General features: G+C 48.4%; 1 protein-coding gene across 1 annotated transcript; it reads right to left on the bottom strand.

Moving 5' to 3' along the window:
- Positions 1-1,224: 1,224 nt before the first annotated feature.
- Positions 1,225-22,807, bottom strand: NANS (N-acetylneuraminate synthase). Its single transcript, XM_046022499.1, has 6 exons — positions 22,607-22,807; positions 19,104-19,319; positions 7,050-7,149; positions 5,856-6,010; positions 3,118-3,384; positions 1,225-1,459 (listed from the first exon to the last, which is right to left on the bottom strand). Exons 1-6 carry the CDS (start codon positions 22,736-22,738, stop codon positions 1,250-1,252), a joined length of 1,080 nt encoding a protein of 359 aa, XP_045878455.1. The 5' UTR covers positions 22,739-22,807; the 3' UTR covers positions 1,225-1,249.
- Positions 22,808-24,662: the final 1,855 nt, after the last annotated feature.

Here is a 24,662-nt window from a genome sequence, read left to right on the forward strand (position 1 = left end):
GTCATGGGATTGAGCCCTGCATTGGGCTCTGTGCTCAGCATGGTGTGTGCTTGAGATTTTCTCTCTGCCCTTCCCACTCCTGTTCTGTCTGAAATAAATCTTAAAAAAAAATCAGGGCCTCTGCAGAACCTGCTTTGGGATCCACAGGGGAGGGAGGCTCTATACTCAGAAGTAAAGAAACTTCAAGAGGCTAATTATATACATTTGAAAAGAGACTCAAGTGTACACTTCCAAACAAGGCATGAGAGTGACAAGCTCAGATAAATACAAAGATTAGGAATCTGGAAATACATTTGAAAAGAATCGTTCTTCTCAGTATTGGTTCAAAAGAACAAAGAGGAGTCTGACATGGACTCTGAAAGGTTCATGCTGCTGTTCGACAAAGTAAAACAGAGGATCTTTCTCGTTCGCTGGGTTCGTAATTTCATTATGAGTAGGGAAGGGCTGATTTCAGCATTACCACCATATTTAAGGTCCCCCTCCAGCCACAAATGCACCATGCCCGCACTCGCTGTCTCCCTTACACAGCCCTTTTACTCCTCCCCATTGCACATATCCCCTTCTTACTTCCTGGGACTCACTTAAGATGCTTATGGTCTGCTGTGCCTCTCTCCCCACCTGGGTGAAAGTTCCGTGAAGAAACGTGGGCTGTTCACCGCTGTCTCCTTGTACCTAAAGCAGGCCCTGGCACACAGCAGGACCTCCCCATTGTGGAGAGGAGGAATGAATGTCCTTTCTTCTCTTTGTTCATAGAGATATGCAGGCTCTCAGCAGCTCTCAGCCCGCCAGATGCCTGACCAATCCCTTCTCTTGATGTCCAGGGACTGCCATGCAGCTCACTGGGTGGAATGCAGTGAGGGAATAAGGGCAGTGGAGAAGAGAGGTCTGGAGGGAAGGGACATTTCAGGTCATGTGGATTGGCTTTATGGGCAGGAATAATGAAGGCTTAAAGAAGAGGACCTTGTACAGCCAGATTTCAATCTCCCCCCTTCCTCCCAGTATCCACACAGAAACTGGACAACAGTGATTTGCTTTTGAGCAAATCGCCCACCCTTCTGGGCCGGCCAGCCTGAAGCAGAGACTAGCATGTTTGCTCTTTGTACCCCTCCTATGGGCTTGCCAGGGGCTGGCCCCAAAATGTGTATGTCAGGAGGAGCAGCAGATGGAAGCCAGATTCCGACGGACCACCGCTCCTATCCCACCTCACCCGACAGTACCAGCAAGGCAGTTCAGAGAATGGCACTTTATTTTAAGACTTGATTTTTTTGCCATGATTTTCTACCCATTCTTCCATGATGGTGTCGTCTTCTTCGACAGTGACCAGGACTTTCTTGCCCACCAGACTAAAGATGTCTTCAGGAGGGTAGCCTTTGGGCTCACCCACCTTTACCGTGAGCATGTCCAATGTTAGAACAGTGCCTTCTGGAATTTTCACTTTGGCCACCACGGACTTGCCCAGCTGTAGATAAAATGAAGACTCAGTGCCAGCCTCATAGAAATTAACTGCTTCATGTTGTTTTATACCCAAGGTCCCTGACTTTCCCAGTCTTCACAGGCACCCTGGGAGCAGGGACTCTGTTCTCCCTTCGGTGCCTAGAAGAGCATCTCACACCCAGCAGGGACCTGGCCAATGTGGGGTGAATGCAGAGGCCTGGAGGGGCCTCTGGATAGAGCACACAGGAAAGGGCTCAGGTTATACAGCCCAACAGAGCCGGGTCCGAATCCCCTTCAGGTTCATGCAAGCCACCTAAGTGGTAGAGGTTCTCTGTAAAATGGGAGCTCACAGCACCTCCAGTTTGTCAGACAACTGTAAGGATTAGCGATGAAAATGTATGCAATCTACCTGGAGCACAGAATGCTCCCGAACCATGAAAATTACGATCACTTTTGTCATCATCCAGTTCAGTCTCACTTTAAACACAGGAAACGGAGGTGTACAGAGGGCAGATAAATTGGCCAAAGTTGCCAGGAACCAGGATCCTGGGTCCTGGCCCACAGCCACTCCGCTCGGTAAAGTAAGACTATGGAGGGCTCACAAGGCTGAGTATGCTGATACTCGGAGGATGGGAAAGGGGCAGACAAGACAAGCAGGTGAGGGGACTAATGGGTACCAGAAGCTCATGACCAGCCTTTCTGCGTCTTGTCCAGAAAAGCTCTTGAACAAATCACTGCATCACTTGACATCCTCCATGTGAGGGCCAAGGGATCAATTCCAAAATTCCATGCCAGGACCCAAGTTCTGCCAATGGATGTTACCAGATGACGCACCACCCTGTGGTAGTCACTGTTTGCCCAGGGAGCCGGGAGGCTCGAAACCAAACTAAGGGCTCAATTCTGGTGCAATTCCCTCCCGTTTTCCTCTGCAAGGCAGTTTGTTTCTTTTTACTACGATTTCCATGTCCTGGTACGTAGGCATCTTTAATCAGGCCCTACTAGAATAAAAGATGATGGTATTCCTCACACCTGCCTGGGCTTCAGACTCTGCCTCCCCCCAGACAACCGCAGCAGATCAGGAGTGCCTGCACTCCCGGCAGTCCCAGGGCACCTGGCTCTGGGAACAGAGGCCAAGACAGGTCTAGGCCACAGCTTCTAAGAAGCCCAGACAGTCAGCGAGGCCTCACCATCCCATCCGTCTGAAGGTCAATGCTGCACAGCTCGCACTGCCCCCAGGGGAAGATGTGCGTCATCCCCCACCAGCCCTGGCCACAACCCACTGCCCCAGCCATCCAGGGTCGCCTCCATCTACAGATGCCTCAACAACGTATCACAGGCCCTTCTATCGCTGCCTCACTGAACCCCTCTGGCCGATAGTTTCTCAAGCCTCACCTACTCCAAGGGAGTAGGACTTCAGCAGCCAGGCATCTCATGAGGCTACCCTGAACCCACTTACAGCTCCTGGAATCTAGAGCCCTGGAGCCAAAGGCTGGAGAGACTTGGTGGGAAACTCCAGCAGGACCCTAGGAGGCCGCAGAAACTGCTGACACTCCCTTACGTGACATGCCTCTCCCACTGCTAACCTGAGCCCGGACTCAGGGTTAGTACCGACTCCCCCAGCAGGGAAGCCCACGGCGGCCCCTCCCAGGACAGTGGGGTGCGGCAGGGTCGTGCAGAACCCACCTTCTCGTTGCAGGCAATCTCACAGGGCAGCAGCTGCTTGGTCGGGGAGCCCATGGCCCTTTCCACCAGGCGCACGGACTGCACCAGCTCGGCCAGCTCCGCAGGCTCCAGCGAGGCCGAGTGGTCGCTCCCCTTCCATGTCTTGTCCAAAGTGATGTGACGCTCCAGCACCTTGGCACCCAGAGCCACCGCAGCCACAGATATCGCTATGCCCGTTTCGTGCCCAGAATACCCTATGGGAATGTCAGGAAAGAGTTTCTGATATTCCTTTAAAATAGGAAAAAAGAAAGAAAGAAAAAGTTAAATATTGTGACACTTTACGCACAGAGTGCAGTCAGGCAGATCTAGGCTGGAGTCCCGTTTGGACCTCTCACTGTCTGTGCAAATACAGGCAAGACGCTGAGGCTCTCTGAGCTTCTCCTTGGTATAACACTGCTACCTGCCCAGCACTGCTCCAGATGCGAGAAAAGCACTTGGCACACCGCGATTCTCCCAAAACAATAGCTACTATTAGCAAGAATGCAGTCTAAGAATGCTTCACACAGCACAAACCACCAGGAGTAACAACAGAACTATAACCGAACGCCTAAACTCATTCAGAAGGCATCTGTCACATTTAATTAGCCTGAGCTGCTGAAAGCCAGTGCGCTGTATGCACAAACATCATCGTCAGTAATATATACGGCCCAACCTCGAAACAATCCTTTGGTGGAAATGCTAAATAATTAACTAATCTGTGATCTATAATTCACTGAAAGCAACAAAAGACATTCGTCAAGCGAGTATTGTCATTGAGGGGGACCAGAAAGCTTAAATGTAGTAGAAAGACCCAGATGGGGTCTAATAAAAGATCAGGAGGACCGCTGAGTGGCAAAGGCCCTGAAAACCAGGCCCGAGGGTAAGCGACGGACAAGGGAATGCAGGCTGCGGGGTCAGAGTGCTGGCATATGGGTGGGCCGGCCCGAGATGGCGGAGACAGGCAGGCGGCTGACCCTCACTGTGCCCCAGTATCGGGAAAGGACATGACGGCATCCTGGGTGAGAAGAGAAGGGAAGGGGGGGGGGCGGGCCATATCCACAGAGAAAGAAAATCGAGGAAAACATGTGGAGTCACGTAAGGCAAAGTGCTGCTGACAGTAATCTCCGTGGGATGAGAGCACAGAGAACGCTTAGCCTCTACAGCACAGATTTCAGAGCTGTTGGAGTTTAAAAAAAAAGTCACATTTAAATTTTTTAAATGACATGATTTAGAGATGAGCTAGAAATAGAGAAAAAGCTACCACTTGGGAGAGACAGAAGTTTAGGTAAAAAGGTAGCAGGGTCTGCTTTCAAAAAGGCTAATTTTTTTTTTTAAGTTAAATATGAAAACTGTGTAGCAACATATACAAAAGCTTACACTATCGCGGGGGGGGGGGTGGGGAACAGAATGTCAAAATACTGTACCAAAAGCAAAATATAAAAGGAAACTAGTGAATTGCAGTATTGGGGTTATACGCCTGTGTATATTTAAAATTCCACTGATATAACTACAATGGTTGTGTAGGATAATTACATGTACCTGCTTCTAATTAAGTTAAGCTTCGTGTGCTACCAGGAGAAAGGGATGGCGGTGGCCTGAGACAACAAGAGACGGGGGATTCCAGTCCCAGCTTTGCCACCAAGCTGCTGTGAGGTCTCAGCCAAGTAAGGCCTTTTCCCTCTGGGACTGGGTTTCACCATCTGTGAAATGGCTGAGGTGGAGGAGACGAAATCCTACGAGAGAGAAAGCTCCCTCAAGGCTGTCACTGTAACCACCTTGAGCCTCACGGAGGCTCAGAATTACAGGCAAAAAATAACAGAGCTGGCCAAGAGCAGAGAGCAGGAGAAGCCGCAAGTTTCGAGACGGTCTCCTACAACTCAATATGAAGAAAACCCAACGGGTACTTGCGTACCAGTGACCCTACTAGCCTTATTCACAGTAGCCAAAAGGCAGAAGCAGCCCAAATGTCCATCGGCAGAGGGACAGACAAACCACAGGTGGTTTATGCACACAATGGAATATGATGCGGCCTCGACAAGGAATGAGACCCTGGCACACGGTACAGCACGGAGCCTGGCACATGGTGTGTAAGTGTGCGCAGGCAGACACAAGGACACAGGGTGGGATTCTGCTTAGATGAGGCCTCTAGAGGAGTCAGATTCATGGAAACAGAAGCAGAATGGACACTGATGGGGGCTGGGGGAGAAAGGAATGCGGGACTCAGTGTTTAATGCGTACAGTGTCAGTCTGGGAAGATGGAAAAGTTCTGGAGATGAGTGGTGGTGATGGTCACACAGCCACGTGAATGTTCTTCACACCACTGAACTGTACATCTAAAAATGGTGAAAATGGTTAAATCTTCTCTTTTACACACACACAAGAGACGGCATACTAAGAAAGGATATGAAGCAGCAATTCACAGACGAGGGACCTCTGATGGCCAATACACACAGCAGAAAGTGTATACAGACAATTATGAGACGGCACCTTAAATCTCATAGGGGGAAAATGAAGATTGGTTTTTAAGAAAAATTAATTTACAATCACCCTCTATAGAATGTACCTGCTGCCTTAACTGCACAGGTGGTTCTGTTCCAATTACATGAAGCAGGTCAAGACCGGTTAGAATTTTGGCTACAAGAAAGGTCCCAGCTTTCCCGCAGTACTCGGCTCAAGGAACGCCACTGCAGTGTGGCCCGATCAGACAATGGCCTGCTTACCGCGATGACGCGCAGGTTGACGTCCTCGGGGGCCAGCGGGTATGCGCTGGTGCACTGAAGGAAGCAGAAGTTGGGGTTGAGGGGCTTCACGATCTGATAGACTTGCTTCATGGTGTCCATCGACTGCATCCCGCTGGAGATGACCATCGGGCGGCCTGAGTGACCCAACACCAACACCATCAGCACGTTCTCTTTGGGGGTTGGGACTCTCCCTCAAACACACCCCAACTGCTGGTCTCATCATCCAAATGAACGCCACAGGGATCTCTCAGACACTGTGCCAGCCACTGCTGGGGGAGAGGGGAGCTTGGTGGATTCCTGCCCCCGACCCTGAGGAAATGGGAGACTCCCCTCGCCCCCAATATTAGTGTTTAGTGAAGTGAGCTGAAGTCAGGAGGCAGAGGAATATCACGATCCTCGGAGAAAAATGAGCATCTCGCTGGATGAAGAGGCGAGGGCGAGGGGGAGCACGGCCCCCAGCTCAAGGGCATGAGAGAGTGTGAGGCCCAGAGCAGCCGCCTCCCAGCCGTGTGGTCTCGCATGCCTCCTCTATGAATTAAGTACAAAGCATCATAATCCTTGAACCTGCTTCAGTGCCAGGGTTGTCAGGAGGATCAAATGAGAGGATTCATGTTGCAAGACCACTTTACAAACTGAAACAGGCAGAGGTTCGATATGACACTGTACGCACAGACTATTTCTCAAAGTCAAACTTTCTCTAAGAAGTCTTCTATATACTGCCATATCCTCCATTTCACGTAAATCAATAATCTTTAATTTAAAAGGTTCTTGGGGCGCCTGGATGGCTCAGTGGGTTAAAACCTCTGCCTTCGGCTCAGGTCATGATCCCAGGGTCCTGGGACCGAGCCCCACATCGGGCTCTCTGCTCCATGGGGAGCCTGCTTCCCCCCTCCCTCTCTCTGCCTGCCTCTCTGCCTGCTTGTGATCTCTGTCAAATAAATACATAAAATATTTAAAAAATAAAAAAAATTTTTTTTAAAGTTTCTTTAAAAACTGACTTATCCTTCATGTCTTTCCTTCCAAAGTCAGCACATGGAAAAACAGAAGTATATGCTAAGTGTAAAGAGGTTTCCAACGTCTGTCTTCAGGAGACTCCTCTGGTGGGCTCTACGAAGGGAATAAAAATGGGAAGATTTGGACTTCTTCATTTTAGGGCAAACATTAAACTCTCACCTTTTTTGGCTGTCTTCTCCAGATAAGGAAAATTATTAGTGTCCCCAGATCCAACTTTGAAAAACGGAACGTTCAGCTCATGTAGAAACTCAACTGCCATCTATAAAAATCAAAGAGGGAGCTCTTTTTCACCGCTGTTCAAAATCACCATGCTCAGGTCAGGCGAGGAGCCACAAACAGAAAAACCCCTCCTCCTGCCCAGCAAGAGAGACTCGCAACAACAACCCGAAAGCTGGGACAGGTGTGTTATGTCAGTTACTTCATTCAGATGCAAATCTGCATTCACAGCCACCTGTCCATTCGTCCAACAAACACTGCACACTGGCCTGTACTGGCTTCTAGCTCTGCAAAAGAATCAGACCCCAGGTCAGACCTTCCCTTCCAAGGAGCCCAGAGTTCAATCACAAAGAGCTCATGACCTAATCTTGGTCCAGAAAACCAGGTGGCGAGAAAGTGAGTGTCCCTCGAAGGCCTTACCCTTTACTCAAAACCAAACAGCCAGGAAAAGAAGCCATTTTAACCCTTGCCACGAGTGGAAAAAATGCAGCATTTTATGGCCCAGCCCTGATCCAGTGATCCACAGCCAGCAAAGCCCATCAAACCCACACCCTGTCAGCCTCCAAACCCTGCTGCCCACAGGAAAAACAAACCTCGTTCATTTTTTAAAAAAGATTTTATTTATTTATTAGAGAGGGAACAGGCACACATGAGAGAGAGAGAAGAGAGCGAGATCTAGAGAGCAGGGGCAGAGGGAGAAGCGGACTCCCTGCTGAGCAGGGAACCCTATACAGGGCTTGATCCCAGGACTCCAGGATCATGACCGGAGCTGAAGGCAGATGCTTAACCAACTGAACCACACAGGTGCCCCTCATCCACTTTTCTTTTTTCAACACAACATCACTGCGAGGGCCCTTCACCATCCTTTACCTCCACCTGAGTGCGTCAATAAGACTCAAGATCAGGAAATTGGTAAGTGTCAACAAATGCTAACAGAATCAGTGGTCTACAGGTTTAAAGAGTAAAATCTCAACTTGTTATCAAATTACAAAACCCCCCCAAAACTATCTTTTATTACTATTTTTTTTTTAAATTGGAGTTTGGATACCAGCAGTGGGGAGAATCAAGGTCTCAGAATGCTTCCAAATATCTAAGTTCAATCTATTGTAAAATGCTACCCGGGTTTCAGAAGTAGGTTTGGAAGGCTGGATCCCTGCTTCTCACACCTGAATACGGTACAATGATCTCCCAGGGATCTTGCTCAAATGAAATGCAAATTCTGATGCTGCTGGGTTAGGGTGGGGCCTGCAGGTCTGTGTTTCTCTTAAGTTTCTGGGTAATACTACCACTGCTGCTCGGTGAATCCTATTTCGTAAGGAGCTACGGCTGGAAACCTAGAGGGCACAGCAGTGGCAATTCCACCGGCAGGCTCTTTATATCAACCCGAGGCTGCCCGAGCTTCCTTCCATCTCGCCCGCAGGTGATAAGCTACTCCAATCACTGGCTGCACTTAGAGAAACCCACTTTCCTTCCATGTAAAACCTCTAGCATGAAGGTTAGAGCTGCAGGAGAGCCATACTCAGTGCGTAATGAGCCAGTGAACAATTCACAGGCAGTTCACAAACCCCTGGGTTCAAGAGACACCAGCCAGTGTGGCCCGAGTGCCCCTTACTCCCAGGCCTGCTAAGATGCCTTCGCTGGAGTTCGAGTGGTGTTCCCTGTGCGGGATTTCTCCCCCACCTCTCCTGTCCCCTCCAAATCGTTCTCTCTCACCTCTCCTGTTTAAGTGTCTCTCACACTGTTAGCCAGCCCTGAAATGGAAGTGAAAAACATCCCTTGTAATGGGTTTATTGATCAAAGTCTACGTCTCCCACTCTTCTCATTCTATCTGGCAGATGGAGAGTGTTTTTCTACCGCAAGAGGGAAAACCCTATGCTAAGTTTTCTTCCTTACAATGTTCAGCTCCAGAGAGAAGGGCTCAGGATGACAAAGTCCCCAACAGCATGAATAGGAGAGGCAGCAGGAGCCTCTTGCAGCAGGAGGAAGGAGGGACCAAACGCAGGAGAAACACTGTGCAGAAGCTCACCTATGAGGGCTGGAAAATCTGCACGGAAATCTACAGATTCTACAGAAGGGGCCCCTTTCTCTCTTAAGGGAAAGGGGTGTGTTCACAGTCCCCTGGAGAACTAGCCCCACCTAGCGGCCATTCCGAACACTGCCGCTTTGGATTAATCTCTGCAGAGGGCGCCAACTGCAGTAATGGGGCAGATTTCTAGGCTGCAGTGCGGGGCCCAGGGCCCTCAGGCTGGGTCAGCGCCGGTGACACCTCCGTTCTCCATGGACTCCCCGGCTTCCCCACCCCGCTGTCCATCCCTTTGCCATGTAGGAGTACCGTGCAGCCAGGCAGCCTCACCATTCTCCTACCTCCCACCCCCTAGCACAAAGGCTTTCAGTCTGTCTGAAAGGAGGGGCCAACAGGACCTTCCTGAAGAATCCACTGGTTTACATTCACAGGAGAGGGTCCCACCAGCAACCTGGTTCCGGAAAATGCTGCACTGCCAGAGCTCCCTCTTACAGGGTCCCAATAAGTATAGTTGTCTAGCCTTTTTTTTTTTTTTAAATCCCAGTGTTTCCCACACTTACTCAACTCAGAACCCTTGTTTATTAGGGGGAAGGGGGTAGGGGAGAGGCTTCATTACTAATAATTAATTGGTAGTAATTACTAACTAATGAGGATGGACAAAGCGTGTCCACAAAACCTCCTTGCCATATCCCAGCCCACTGACCTGAGGGGTAACAGAAGCAAGAAGAGGAACTGGGATTTGTCTATAGCCCCTTCCCCACCCCTCAGCATTTGAGATCCTGTGGAAAAGGGGAAAAGCCCACAGCAATGAGCTGGGGAGAACAGAGGGTGCTGGAGAGCTGCCCAGCATGAGGGAATGAGGAAGGGGGAAGCACGGGGACAGTCCCAGTGGCCCTGTCAGAGCACACCACGGCTTGGGTAGGGGGTGCTCTGCTAGCAGGGGTGGCAAAGGAAAGGAGAAAGGAGGAAAGGGGGTACCTTTCTCTGGGGTACCCAGCTCTGCTAGGACAGGACACTTGTGTGCGAGGGCAGCATGTCCTTCAGGGGCCACCTCGACGGTTGTGGGCTCTATCGGCTTTCTCAACAGAACTCTCCTTTAGACCTAAGAACTCTGCTCATTTCAGTCCCGTTCCACGTGTGTCTCGGCAGCTCTGACCGGGTGCCCTGGTAGTTCTGTCAGCCTTGATAAAATCCCACCGCTCTGTACCTTCCCTCAGCATACGAGGAGTACCCTAGGACGGTGCACTGAGAGGAGAAACGAGACACTCAAGAACTAGCTGCCACCCACAAGGAAGTCAGGGCTAAATACCCAGTGCCACCTGCCAGGTACACACAGAACAAGTGACGAACCCACTTCCAACAGCTGGGCAGACAGGACATGCTGGTTCAGAAAAGGGACCTGGCCAGCAAATTAACTCTTTTAACGGCTCTTAAGAATGCATCTCTGGGTGGCTCCATTGTTAAGCGTCTGCCTTCAGCTCAGGTCCTGGTCTTAGGATCCAGGGATCAGCCCCGCATTAGGCTCGCTGCTCAGCAGGAAGCCTGCTTCTCCCTCTCCCACTGTCCCTGCTTGTGTTCCCTCTCTTGCTGTGTTTCATCAGATAAATTTAAAAAATTTAAAAAAAAAAGAATGCAGTTCCCCTCATTACCTATGCCTGGGTCAGCCTGGAGGACACTTGGGAAGCATGGCATTCCCGGGCAGAGACGTCGCCCTGTCCAGATAGCGCGAAGCAAAACAACTTCAAAGGACTCTCAGTAACAGAACGCCCCACCACTCACCACAGCCATGGGGGCTGGGCATCCTTATCACCCTGTCTTGGAAGATGGGACACTGGGGCTCAATAAAGGTTACACGATGAGCCTGAGCCCACAAAGGGTGAGTGCCAGAACCTGAACTCAGAGAGTGTGGCCACAGAGCCCGTGTCACACACACCACACAGCAGGGCTTTCCTGGGGAGCAGAGGGAAAGGAGCAGAAGGGTAAGGCAGAGGCAGAACCTGACCACCAACACCCAGGCTCTTCTCCATCTCCCAGCTGTTCCTGCTTCTGCCTCAAAGCCACCTGGGAGTGAACGACCTGAACAAGTGACCTTTCCTAAGGACACGATGCCAGGAGGTGCCCTCTCTCCTTCAGAGGTCACGTCCGGGAGCTCAGGTGCCTGGCAGCGTGGGCTGAGAAGGAAAACCCTCATACCAGGTGCAGGTAAGTGGCCTTCGTCCTATCTTCTCTGGGTCTGCATCAGAGCTGGGAGAGCCTGTGGACAGCAGCTTATGCACAAAAGGAAATGGAGGCCCAGAGAGGGAAGGGGCTCGCTAGGCTCACACCGAGATCAGCTCAGAGCAGAGTCAGGGCAAGAAGCCAGCCAGATGTCCTGACGCTCAGCCCGGGTTGCCCTCCTTAACTGTAGCTAACATCAGCTCAGCAACAACTGTGTGCTATGCTCTATGTCAATAATCACGGATAATCCCCACAACAACCTTGCAAGATGGGTTCAGGTACTAACTGTGCTTTGCACGTGAACAAACAGAAGCACAAAGAGGTTGAACGACCTCCACCTGGATTCACCAGGGATGAGAAGCAGAAGCATATTCGAACTTGGAATCGGACCCCAGAGTCTGCAGGCTCAACCGTAAAACCTGGGTGTGCACCATTCAGCATGGGGCCCCCCAAGGTTTGGCACTCTTAAAAATGACTACGGCCTCTACAGGGCTTTTGTTCATGTAGGTTCTATCCATTTACGGAATTAAAATTAAAACTAAGGTATTTGGGGGCTTTTTAAAGTTTTTATTTTGAAATAATGGTAGCTTGACATGAAGCTGTAAGAAATAATACAGAGAAGATCCTCTGTACCCTTCACCCAGATCCCCCTATAGTGACATCTTACAAAACCAGAGTACAAAATCACAACTGGGAAAGTGACGTTGACAGGGTCTACTGATCGGATTAGATGTCAAGATTTCTACAAGCATTCATTTGTGCGGGTGTGCGTCTAATTCTATACAGCCTGACCGTGTGCACAGACTCAACCACCAGAGTCACATTACAAAACTGTGCCATCATTCCAAGGCCTTCTGGCCAGATCCACTCACCACCTTTCCCCTCCCTATCCACTGATTACCGATCATCTGTTCTCCAACTCTGTAACTTTGTCATTTGCTATATACACTCAACGATATAGTATGTAACCTTCTGAGACTGGCTTTTTCACTCCACGTAATACCCTGGAGAGCCATCCAAGCTGCAGCACTTATCAGCAGTTCATTGCTTTTTATGGTTGGAACTGTTCCCCTGCTAGAGAACTCTCTGGGTTGTTCTAGTCTGGGGGCTATACAGGTGAAGTTGTCGTGGACATGTGTGACAAGGTTTTGTATGAATTTTAAATTATCAAATGACACCTGGCGGGCTACGTGTGGAGCATGTTTAGTTTGTGTTGTTTTTTTAGGTATGCAATAAATTGTTGTTTTTTACGGAGCTATAATTGACACATAACAGTGTATTAGTTTTGGGTGTACAAAATAATTTGATATATACACATGCTGTGAAATGACTACCAAAAAAAGTTCAGTTAACATCCATCCCCACACACAGATGCAAAATATTTTCATGTGTTGTCCAGTTTATAAGAAACTACCAGTACACTGAGTAAATTGTGATAGAACACCACATGTGAACTGTATTAAAATAAGGTTATGTTTAGAAAAAGGAGAGTGCTGTATATTCCAGAGTGATTATACCTTTCTGCAGTCCCACCAGCAGCATAGGAATGCTCCATTTTCTCCACATCCTTATGACCTTTTGGTATTATTGTCACTTTTTGTTTTACCAGACTGATAGCTCTGTAGCAATACCACATTGTGGTTTAAAATGGAGAAATTTTAAAAAATATTTTATTTATTTATTTGGGAGAGAGAGAGGGAGAAAGCATGAGCGGGAGAGCAGAGGGAGAGAGAATCTCAAGCAGACTCAGAGCTGAGCAAGGAATCCAATGCAGGGCTTGATCTCACAACCCTGAGGTCACGATGTGAGCCAAAACCAAGTCGGACACTTAACTGACTGTGCCACTCCGGCGCCCCTAAAACTGAGAAATTTTAGAATAGACAAGCACAAAAGAAAAAACATTAATTGGACGTCATAAAAACTAAAGATGTTTGTGCTTGCAAGAATACCATCAAAACATGAAAAGACAACCCAGAAGAAAGGGAACCATTTTTGCAAATCAATGCCTGACTAGGGAGTCATATCCGGAATATATAAAGATAGTTAACCCAATTAAAAATTGACAAAGGGGGCGCCTGGGTGGCTCAGTGGGTTAAGCCGCTGCCTTCGGCTCAGGTCATGATCCCCGGGTCCTGGGATCGAGTCCCACATCGGGCTCTCTGCTCAGAGGGGAGCCTGCTTCCCTCTCACTCTCTCTGCCTGCCTCTCTGCCTACTTGTGATCTCTGTCTGTCAAATAAATAAAAAATCTTTAAAAAAAAAAAATTGACAAAGGATGTGGGCTCCTGGGTGGCTCAGTGGGTTAAAGCCTCTGCCTTCGGCTCAGGTCATGATCCCAGGGTCCTGGGATCGAGTTCCCCACTGGGCTCCCCGCTCAGCAGGGAGCCTGCTTCCTCCTCCCTCTCTGCCTGCCTCTCTGCCTACTTGTGATCTCTGTCAAATAAATAAATAAAATCTTAAAAAAAAAATTGACAAAGGATGTGACAGACATTCTTCCGAAGAAGGTATACAATGGTCAATAAGCACGTGCAAAGGTGCTCAACATCAGGGAATAGGAGTCAAAACCACGATGAGATGCCATTTCGCACTCACTAGGACATCTAGAATCAGAAAGTCAGATTCTTCACAAGTGCTTGGTGAAGACATGGAGAAACCCAGACACTCCTACACTGCTGGGAGGGTTAGAAACCAGGTGCAGCCATTTTGGAAAACAGTCTGGCAAATGCTCCAAAGTTAAACACAGAGTTACCACGTATGCCCAAGAGAGTAAAAACATGCCTGTGCAAAACCTGTACCTGAACGTTCATGGAAGCGTTATTCCTGCTAGGCAAAAAGTGGAAATAACCCCAAAGTCTACCAACTGATGAGCGGGTAAATAAGACGCAGTCTCTCTGTGTTCGAGACTGTCACTCAGCCATAACCAGGGGCGAGGCGCACGAGCAACACCGACAGACCCGGAACACGTCACTGTGTGGAAGAGGCAAGAAACACAGGACCACAGGCTGTCTCATTCTGTTTACAGGTAATGTCCAGAAAGGGCAAATGTACTGAGACAGGAAACGGTGAGAGGCTGCCTTGGGCTGAGGGAAACAAGGGGACTAAGAAAAGACTGTGAATGGGTACACGATAAAAATGCACGGAAGGTCGCTGTGGTGAAGGCCACCACAACTCTGAAAATACTAAAAACAACTGAACTGTAAACTGTAATTGGCGAATCGTGTGGTCTGTGAAAGGAGTTGTTACTAAAATAAAAGAGCACGAAGCACACCTTTTTTTTTTTTTTTTTTTTTAGATTTTTTATTTATCTGTTTGACAGAGAGAGAGATCACAAGTAGGCAGAGAGGCCGGCAGAGAGACAGGAAGAAGCAGGCTCCCTGCTGAGCAGAGAGCCCGATGCGGGACTCGATCCCAGACCCTGAGATCATGACCTGAGCCGAAGGCAGAGGCTTAACCCACTGAGCCACCCAGGCACCCCGAAGCACACCTTTCTGTAGCCACTGCCAGGGGAATGATGTCATTACACACCTCACAGCCTCTGGAAAACAACACTATACACTTGGGAGAGAATGACAGTGAAGAAGGCAAATCACATTTGAATATCATTGTGAAAACAGTGTGGACCTGGTGGACCTTCTGAAAGGCATCCTGATCCCCCCAGGGGTTCCTGGACCATACTTTGAGAACCACTGTCATACTCTTCTCATTACTCTAAAACTATTATTGCTTTCAGGTGTCACTACCATGGAATTCTCATGTGACCCTTCTTCCACTTCCCCTCTGGTCAGGTTTTAGGAAAACTGTCCTGGGGAAGCAACTATGAGGTGAAGGGTGAGAGAGTAACTTAAACCACCAAGGTTGATTATTTTTATTTATTTTTTTATTTTCTAAGGATTTATTTATTTGGGGCACCTGGGTGGCAGGTGGTTTAGCAAACGGCTAAACGTTTGCCTTTGGCTCAGGTCATGATCCTGGGGTCCTGGGACAGAACCCTGCAATGGGCTCCCTGCTCAGTGGGGAGTCTGCTTCTCCCTCTGCCGCACACATATTCTCGCTCGCTCACTCTGCTCTCCCTCTCTCTCTCTCAAATAAAGAACAAGAGCATGTGCTCTAATAAAGAGAGAAAGTGCATACACATGCAAGCTGGGGAGAGGGAGAAGGAGAGAATCTCAAGCAGACTCCCCATGAGTGCGGAGCCCAATGCAGGGCTCAGTCTCACAACCCTGAGATCATGGCTTGAGCCAAAATCAAGAGTCAGATGCTTAACTGACTGAGCCACCCAGGTGCCCTGAGACTATTTTTAATAAACAGGTTAAAACTTAGTCCTCCAACCAAGAGTGCTTCTCAAATTCATTTCTCTGGGAAAGGCTGTACGCAAAGACAACACTAGAGACCCAGAACACTACCATAATCTTTGGAAATTCATTCCAGAGCTTTGCTGCCCTGTCTCGTTACTAAGCCAATCAGACACAGTTTCACACTCAGCACAAGAAGGGGTAGTTTCCTTAACCCAAACCTGCCCTCTGAGGACAAGGGTTTGGCTGTCTGAGTGTTCTAGAGGACTGCCAAAGAGCAATCCCAAATTGCTGTGAACCCACAGTATATGACACAAGTACAAAATGAAAACAAATGTCAGTGTCTAGGTGTGACCTTCCTTCCGAGGCACTCAGCATATACCAAGATCAGGAAGTACTAAGATCAGGAGATACTAAGTGCCAGGATCTGGGTTCACAGCGAACACACAGACAGGGTCCCATCTTCAAATGTGTGCTTCATGTATATGGTCTCACCCGCTTCAGAAGACAAGCCTCTGGGTGACGTATCTTAATCAATGCCTTGCCATTTCCCTAAGAGGAAACAGGCCCAAGGAGATGAAAGAAAAGTATGGTCTGGGGGGGGGGGGGCAGTTAGCTAATTAGTGACTACTGACACCCTCCCTGTGAAATGGGGTGAACTGTGCTATTTGAAGAGGTTGTTAAGACGAGTAAATGAGTTGTTACGTTTAAAATACCTAGCAGAAAACTTGGTACATCATAAATACTCAAAAATGTCAGTTAACAGTAAAACCAAAACAACAGCCAAGTCTTTCAGATCCTAAAGCACATGCTCTTTCCTGCTTAAACTTTTAAAATTTTCAGATCCTATAAGAATCTGAAAAAAACCACTAACCCTCTCTTTTGTTTGGCTCCTTCGTTTATTCCTCCAACAAATGTCTCCCAACCACCTACTACAGGCCAGGCACCAGAGATGCCTCCGTCGGCTAGCAGTCTGGGACGGAAGTGGGAGGGTTAACACACTCTTACTCAAGTAACGGGAGACAAGGAGAACTTAACAGGAGGGGCTGAACCAAGCTGGGGAACAGGAAGAATTCCCTGAGGAAGTGTTCTTTAAGCTGGGATCAGAAAAAAGCCCAGCCACCTCTTCAGGAACACTTTCCTCAAAAAATCTGTCTCCTGGTCCCCAGAGCAGCTCTTGGGCCCAGAGGCTCTCCACCCACCAACATCAAGGCAGTAAAGAGCAAGGGGGAAGCCCAAAGGCTCCGCTGAGCTCCACGAAGCCACACACACCTGGACTGATGTCCAGGCAGAGCTGAAGAACAGGGGAAAGCACACTGCACCTTCGAGACCCACTTCCTGCGCGTGTGACTTTGTACAAATTTCCCAGCCCCTCAGAGCCTCCATATCTTCATCTGCAAAGTGGGGCACAGTAGGGATAAAATATATTTACTGTAAGGAAAGATGCTTTGTAAGTCATAATTCAAAAGTAGGAAATTATGATCATCAAATGCACAACTGGGTCTGAAGACTGTCAGGCTTATTATGAAAGCTGCGAATTAAGGGAAGAATCTGTCCATAGAACCGAGGTCTGAACTTGTCATTTCCCCGAGATGCCTAGGTTCTCTGCCTCCCCGCCCCTGTTAAAACCACCAACAGCCTAGTCGACCAACAGCCCAGACTAGACTTATGTTTCCTTTCGACTGTTTATAATGTATTCTGGGATTGGAACAGGGACACAAACGGTCAGGGAGGCCTACAGAATGAACTGGAATTGATTCAACTACTCTGACTGACCAAAAGTATTCCAAAAGTTTCAAGAGCCATAACAATGCTCGTAGGTTTCATCTAATGATCGATTTCTGCAAAGCCACCCTAAAGAAACAACACAGAACACAGGAAAATGATGTTCATCTCAGCATAAATTAGAAGCACAAAAAACCCCCAGAGTAACCTGCAATGTACACAAGTAGAGAAATGGTTACATTATAAATCCTCAAAAGATTTATTACATTGCTGGGGCGCCTGGGTGCTGCAGTCAGTTAAGCATCTGACTCTTGGTTTTGACTCGTGATCTTGGCTAGTGAGACTGAGCCCTGAATCAGGTCTGCACTCAACAAAGTCTCCATAAGTTTCTCTCTCTCTGCCTCCCCCGCTCCCCTCATCCTCACACATATTCTCTCGCTCATATAAATAAATACATTTTAAAATTAAAAAAAAAAGAAGTATGACATTGTTATGAAAAACTTTAAGCACGGGGCGCCTGGGTGGCTCAGTCAGTTGGGCAATGGACTTTTGCTTTCAGCTCAGGTCGTGACTTCAGGGTCATTGAGATCGAGCCCCACATCAGGCTTTGCACTGAGCTGAGCATGGAGCCTGTTTACGATTCTCTTTCCTCTCCCTCTGCCACTGGCCCCGCTCACTCAAGCCTGTGTACATTTCTCTCAAAAATTAATCACAGTTTTTGAAAAAAAAGGAACTTAAGAGGCGCCTGGGTGGCTCAGTGGATTAAAGCCTCTGCCTTCAGCTCAGGTCATGATCCCAGGGTCCTGGGATCAAGCCCCGCATTGGGCTCTCTGCTCAGCGGGGAGCCTGCTTCCCTCTCTCTCTGTCTCTGCCTGCCTCTCAGCCTACTTGTGACCTCTGTTTGTCAAATAAATAAATAAATCTTTAAAAAAAAAAAAGGAACTTAAAGCAAAAGATGTGAGGACTTATGTCAATTTTATCTCAGTAAAGCTGGAAAGAAAAACCCAGATATGGGTAAAACTTATTATTTAACTATATTATTTAACATTATACAATGTTAAATGGGAAAAGCATGCACAGAACCAAATATTCACAAATGTAGCAACCATGCAATGCACATAAGACTTAAATCTATAAAAAGAGCCACCATATAGCAATTACGGGTTAGTTTTTCCTGTCTCTAAACTTTCTAAGATGTTTATTATTTTCACAATTAAACTTTTTACCTCTGAAAAAGAGTACACAAAGGAAATCTCAAAGGGGCAGGTCACAGAGCAGACAGGACCTGACACGTGGCACCTGCTGGACCTTTCTAGAACTTCAGCATGACCATTCTGTGAACCACTCAGGATGACTACCAATGCCCCCCACCCAAAGCTGCCAAGGCCACGCAGCAAGGGATGTACCCCTGTCAGAAGGGAGGATTCCTGATTCCTAGTCCAAGCCACTTTCCATTGGGAGAAAACTGCTCCGGCAGGGGTCTCCCAGAAGCTTGAGGGACTCGGGGATGCCAGTGTGGCTGCCCCTTACTCCCAAAGACAACTTGTTTAGAAACTTCTGGTACTCCTCCCACAAAATCTCACTGGACCTCTGCTTCTCCTGGCCTCCCATTCAGTTGGGCATTGATACGGTTAATGTGATTGGGAACGCTAAGTCTAGAAAGCACAAAAAAGGCTCAAATAAGCAATGGCTGGAGTTAACTCCAGGCCTAGCAAAGGACCGAGCAAAACCAAGGGCTCACCTCATCCATGCCTGAGGCGGTGAAGAAGATGCCGATCTCCTGGGCGTATCTCTGCAGCTCCCTGTACTGGGCATGGCTGAACTCCAGGTGGCGCTTGTGCTCCCCATACGTCTTCCCCCAGGAATGCTTGGACGTATAGGGCCTCTCCAAGGCTTTCCGATTAAACTTGTACTCCAACTCACTCTTCTGGAACTTGGCACAATCGGCCCCACACTCCTGCAACACACAACAGGCTCCTTTCAGTGGCCTGTCGTGGATTCTCAGAGAAAAGGGAAATGCTGGGACAACAGCTCTGACATCAGTATCTTTAAAAATAAGGCTGACCGACAGAGGCAAAGAGGAAAAGGAGAAGCAAGGTCTCAAAGGAAGAGAAGGCTGGGGATGGGGCCTCCCTCTCTTGTCGCCCCTTAAAATGCAAAATCAGTTTATTTTATATTAAAAATAATTAAACAGCTAAGGAAGATTTTTAAGTTGGGTAACTCAGCAGAGGACAGCAAAATGAGCACCAGGCCAGAACTGAGGGGAAGTCAGGATGTGACTCTCACTCCTGGCTGGATAAATCAGTCCCGCATTTCCATCTCCATCAACAGCTGCTCTGGGCTCGCTCCAGGACCTGGAGCAGCTCGGAGGAGCCCCTCGTGGGCCAGGAAACAAACAACTCTGCTTTACCGTTCTACGCTAGTGCTTTTCTGCATGGCATCTTAGTTGAACAAGAGATTCTGGGGCAAAAAGTACACAGACAAGGACTTAGATAGACCCAGGCCTTACTGAACAGAAGCTATAACATGAAAGCTGGATTTTCCAGCCATAAAAGCTCTAATTCTATTGCCAGTCAGCCCCTGATCTCTCACAACTGCTTTTAAAAACCACTCAATAGAAATACGGAGGAAAAGTCTCCAGTTCACTGACATTTCTGTAGACAGAGTTATTCACGCTGCTAAAAACCTCACGTCCAGAAATATCTGTGCTAACAGCGCTGCTCCCCCTCCCGGAAAGACCACAAGATGGCATGGTCAAGAAAGTCTGAAAAACATGAGAACGGAAAGTGACCTTGGGCAACAGAGTTCTCATTGTCTAGAGGAAGATCCCCAGGCCCAGAGTAACCCAAGCAAGGTTGCACAGAAAGTCTCTGGCAGAGCTGGACAGATCACTTTGCTAAGGCTGCAGAGCACGTGTCTCCTGGCCCATGACTGCCACCCAGAGGCTGCTACAGCCAGGCCTCCCGCAAACCAAGGCAGGGCGGGGGCAGGGGAGGGAAGTTTGGTCAAGGAGGTGTGTGTGTCACAGGGCATTTGCTTCCCACTCCCTTTGCTTCTCAGCTCTACCTCAAGGAATCAAAGAGCCTGTCCACTCTGGGCAAACCTTTAATTTACAGGAAGAAGATAAAAGTGAAGCAGCAGAAACTACTAAAGACAAGAGGTCAGATAAATTTCTACTATCTTGCACCTGACAGCAGTTGTTTGGAGAGAAGAACGGGTTCTTCCTCTTCTTTCCTAAAACTGAGTGATCTGCTTAATTCTATGGTGAACTCCAGGTTCAGAAAACACAATCACTGTCTCTGTTTTACTACAACGCTGATTGTGGTCAAGTTTTTATTGACTCTCTCCTCACCAAAAAACAAAACAAAACACAAGCAGCAAAACTCCAGGTTGTGTCAAGCTGTGATGCTCCCTTTGCTGCAAAATTTGGAAATTAAAAGTATATTCAGCTAGTAAATCTCTAATTATAACACATTTATAGTTTATATATATTATATAATTATAATAATATATTTTGTTGTAAAAAAATAAAACTAATCAAATGAGCTCAACTGTTAGTACTGCAAATAGATTGATTTCATTGCATGAGATACTCTGGGTAACTAAACGTGGGAATGTGACTTTATTTGGCAACAAATACTTTTTTAAAAATCCTAAAATACAAAGATTTCACAAGATTCCACTGCTTTAAGTTTAAAAACAAACACACACATATTATAAAATAAGTGAAACTGAAGCCTAGAGAGGAAAAGTCACCTGCCCAGGATTATTCAGTTGGTAAGTGGTATCTTCACACCAGTCCAGTGTTCTTTCCACTCTACCACAGGCTCAACTTCTTCATTCTCCTCCCCTTGCCCCAGAAGCAACCTCCAAAATTAAAAGAAAAAAAAGCTTTGTTTCTATGACTTCATAGAAGTATTTTTACAACCTCAGCATTCAGAGGTCACACCTCCACAAACAGGTTGTTCCCTAAATTATGAGCAGGAATTTCCCCCCTAGAAAACAATGTTACAGCACAAAGGCTAGCACCCTCTGGTTAGGAGCAAAGCTCTGAATTCCAGTATTTACTGCGTGCCCTTGGACAAGTCACTTCTCTGAGCCTTTAAAATGAAACCAATAGAATCCACCATGTTGTGTTGTAGGAATGAAGTGAGATGTTGCACTTAAAACATTTGGTCCATTTGGTGCAGCTGTCGCTCTTTAAAAGTATTTTTTTTATGATTCAGTAGGCTTCCAGAAAAGCTGAGTTAGTCCTGAAAGAAGAACAAGATAAATACCTAATCCCAGTGACGACAGGTGAACAGCTTTCACGGAAGGGAAGGGGGTTGAAAAAGACAGAGTGAACCAGAACAGAGAGAGCAAGAAGCGTGGACAGTGACAATGCAATTTGAGGACAGCAGTCATGGGGGCCAGCCTTGTGGGGAAGGATTGGAAAGAGCATCCGAGTAGACCTGTACAGGAATAGAAATTTGCCAAGACAGAGCACTGAATACTCCTTAACCTCCTACTGCTAATAGCTAACATTTATTGAGTCCTCAGCAAGTACTGTGCTAAGAGCTTTAAATAAATCATCCCTTTTGAGCCTTACAACTCTGAGGTAAGTACTATTATCCACCCGACCTTCAAATGATGAAACTGAGGCTCGCAGAGGTTAAGTAGCCGGCCCTCGTTCACACAGCTGGTAAGTGGTGGCCGCTGAATTTGAACCCAGAGCCCTGGCACTTTAACTGTTTCACTTTCCAAACACAAGCAATGCCAAATGAAAAGACCACAGCAACTTCCAGGTACTTCACACCTCGCTGGAAGGAACTCAGTGTCGCTGAAAGAGGTCAGAAACGAAAAATGATAGGCAGGAAGGAACCAGGTCATTAAGGTCTTGAAGGCTCTGTTCAAGGGTTTCAACTCTACCCGTGGACAATGGGGAGCCAGTGAAGGTGTGAGGCAGGGGTACGACCTGACCAAACCTGTGTTTAAGGAACATTATTCTGCCACCAGGAGGGGCAAAGGTGGGGTTGGGCGGCCACCGCAATAACGCGGACAAGTGAGGAGGGTGGGGAGGGATGAGCAGGATCCCAGAAATTTAGAAATAGAACCGGCGAGCGGGACGCCGGGCCGCACGCGGGCTACGGAGAGAAGCGGAGCCCATCGGTCCCCGCTCCCCGCCCCCGGCTCTCCGGCGGCCCCGCCCCCGGCCCCAGCCCCGCCCCCGGCCGGCGCCCTTTCCCTCCCGGGCTCTGCCCTCACCTTGGCCGTGCGGATCATGCGCTTGGCCACTTCTAGGTCGCCCTGGTGGTTCTGGCCGATCTCCGCAATGATGAAGCACGGGTGCTGCCCGCCCACCCAGCGCCCGGGACAGAGCTCCAGCTCCAGCGGCATCGCGGCTGCTCGCGTTTCGGCGCTCCACCGCCCACCTCGAGTCCGGTCCGCGGCCCAGTGGGGAACCACGCGCCGTCCCGGCCACGTCAGCTCCGCCACGTTAGTCAGCGGCCGCGCAGCCAGTCCGCGGGCCCCAACTCGCTGCCGCCAGCCAATCGAGGCAGGGGGCGGAGCCTCCCGCGAGGGGGGCGGTGCGGCGGGACGGGGAAATCGAGCTTGGTTCTCTTCAGCGGGGCGTCAGGTTCCCGGGCGGGTAGCGAGGCCTGTGATGGCCACGGCCTCCCTGCTTCACCTGTGAGCCAACATTCTCCTTAGAGGAATGGAGGGGGGAAGACGGCTACTTTGGGCTCGGGGAGAGCGCGCCCTGCGGTGTAATGGAAAAAATGGATTTGGGAGTTGGAATTAGAGCTGGTTTGAGCACAGGTGCTGCCACTAACCGGATCTTGATCGTGAATACGTTAGTCTTTAGTCTTCCTGAACGTTATTTCCCTTTTCCCCGAAATGGGGGAATTTATAGGTTCGTGAGATGATGTATGGAAAACCCTGATCACGGTGCTTGGCCTGTAGTAAGGTTTCAATAAGCGGATGAACAGCGTGGATGAGCAGCGAGGAAGGAGCTTGCAGCTGCCTCGGCAGGAAGGGAAAAGAGACTAGAGCAGGTGACAGAACCAGGGTGGTCCTAAGGCAGGGAGACGCACAGGGTCAAAAGCCTAAAGCAGTCCAAGAGAATAACAAAGAAGACACCAGCAGATTTGATGGTCTAGACGGGGAACCAGAGTTGAGGGGTTGTGAAGAAGGGCACCTGGGGAGGCCAGGAGGACGGAATCAAAGGAAAGAAGGTGATGTACCAAGGTTCACCTGTCCGTGATACGTTGGTGTGCTAGACTGCATGGCCCGTGCGTTCTCTCAATTTAACTGGCAGTGGACATCTGAGGCTCAGCAAAAGACCCTGAGTCCAGAGAAAATCAAACCCAGCACTAAAGTAGCTCAGTACTACTTGTGCTAAAGAAAACCATTATGGTTTTCAGTAATTTGTGAATGAGGGAAAATTAAGTTTAAAAGGAGAAATCACATTTAAAAATACAATCACCTGGCTGGCTCAGCTGGTTAAGCATCCAACTCCTGATTTCGGCTGAGGTCATGATCTTGTAAAAATACAATCACCTAGCTGGCTCAAGTTGGATGATTTCAGCTCAGGTCATGATCTTGAGGTTGTGAGATTGAGCCCTGTCGTGCTCAGTGCAGTCTGCTTGAGATTCTCCCTCTCCCTCTGCCCCCTAAACCACCCCACCCCCCTGCATGCATTCGTTCTCTCTAAATTAAATAAAATCTTATTAATTAAAATACAACCATCCCACAAAAGCAGGTTAGGCTGATGTTATTTGTGATTAAATAAAAGCTTTCAGTAAATTAAGGTAATGCTGTATCTTACTACAGAAAGGAGGAAAGATACTATTTTCATTTCATGCTCGTTCCTTTTTTAAATGCCAGTTTCCAGTGCTTTCTGTTGCTTTTTCTGCTTGGATAACGATGCAGTGCTCAATATGTAGAAATGGATGACAGAATGTGGGAAGGTCTTAAAAACAAAACCAACTGGGGATTTTTTTTCTCCCCCCCCCCACCACCCCCCGTTATTGGCAGGAGAGGGTAAGGAAGAACTTAGTTTTGGAGAAATTAGAGTAACCCAGAGTGCTGGCTCATGGGGACCAAGGTGGAGAGAGGATGGAGACCCAGTTCTCGGACCTGAAACCCTGAAACCCCTTGAGTCTGACGCCCCTGTGGTCAGTCCTACTATGCTAAGCCCTTCCTTAATTTGGTTCCTAGAAAGCTTCCTATGACCTGGGACTCCTACCTAATCTTTTGCTATTCTGGGCTCTAGTTTCACTGAACTATTCTGAGTTGCCCTGAGGGATCACGGTCTTTC

The sequence above is a fragment of the Meles meles genome, chromosome 11, assembly GCF_922984935.1.
Source record: "Meles meles chromosome 11, mMelMel3.1 paternal haplotype, whole genome shotgun sequence".
NCBI lineage: Eukaryota > Metazoa > Chordata > Mammalia > Carnivora > Mustelidae > Meles > Meles meles.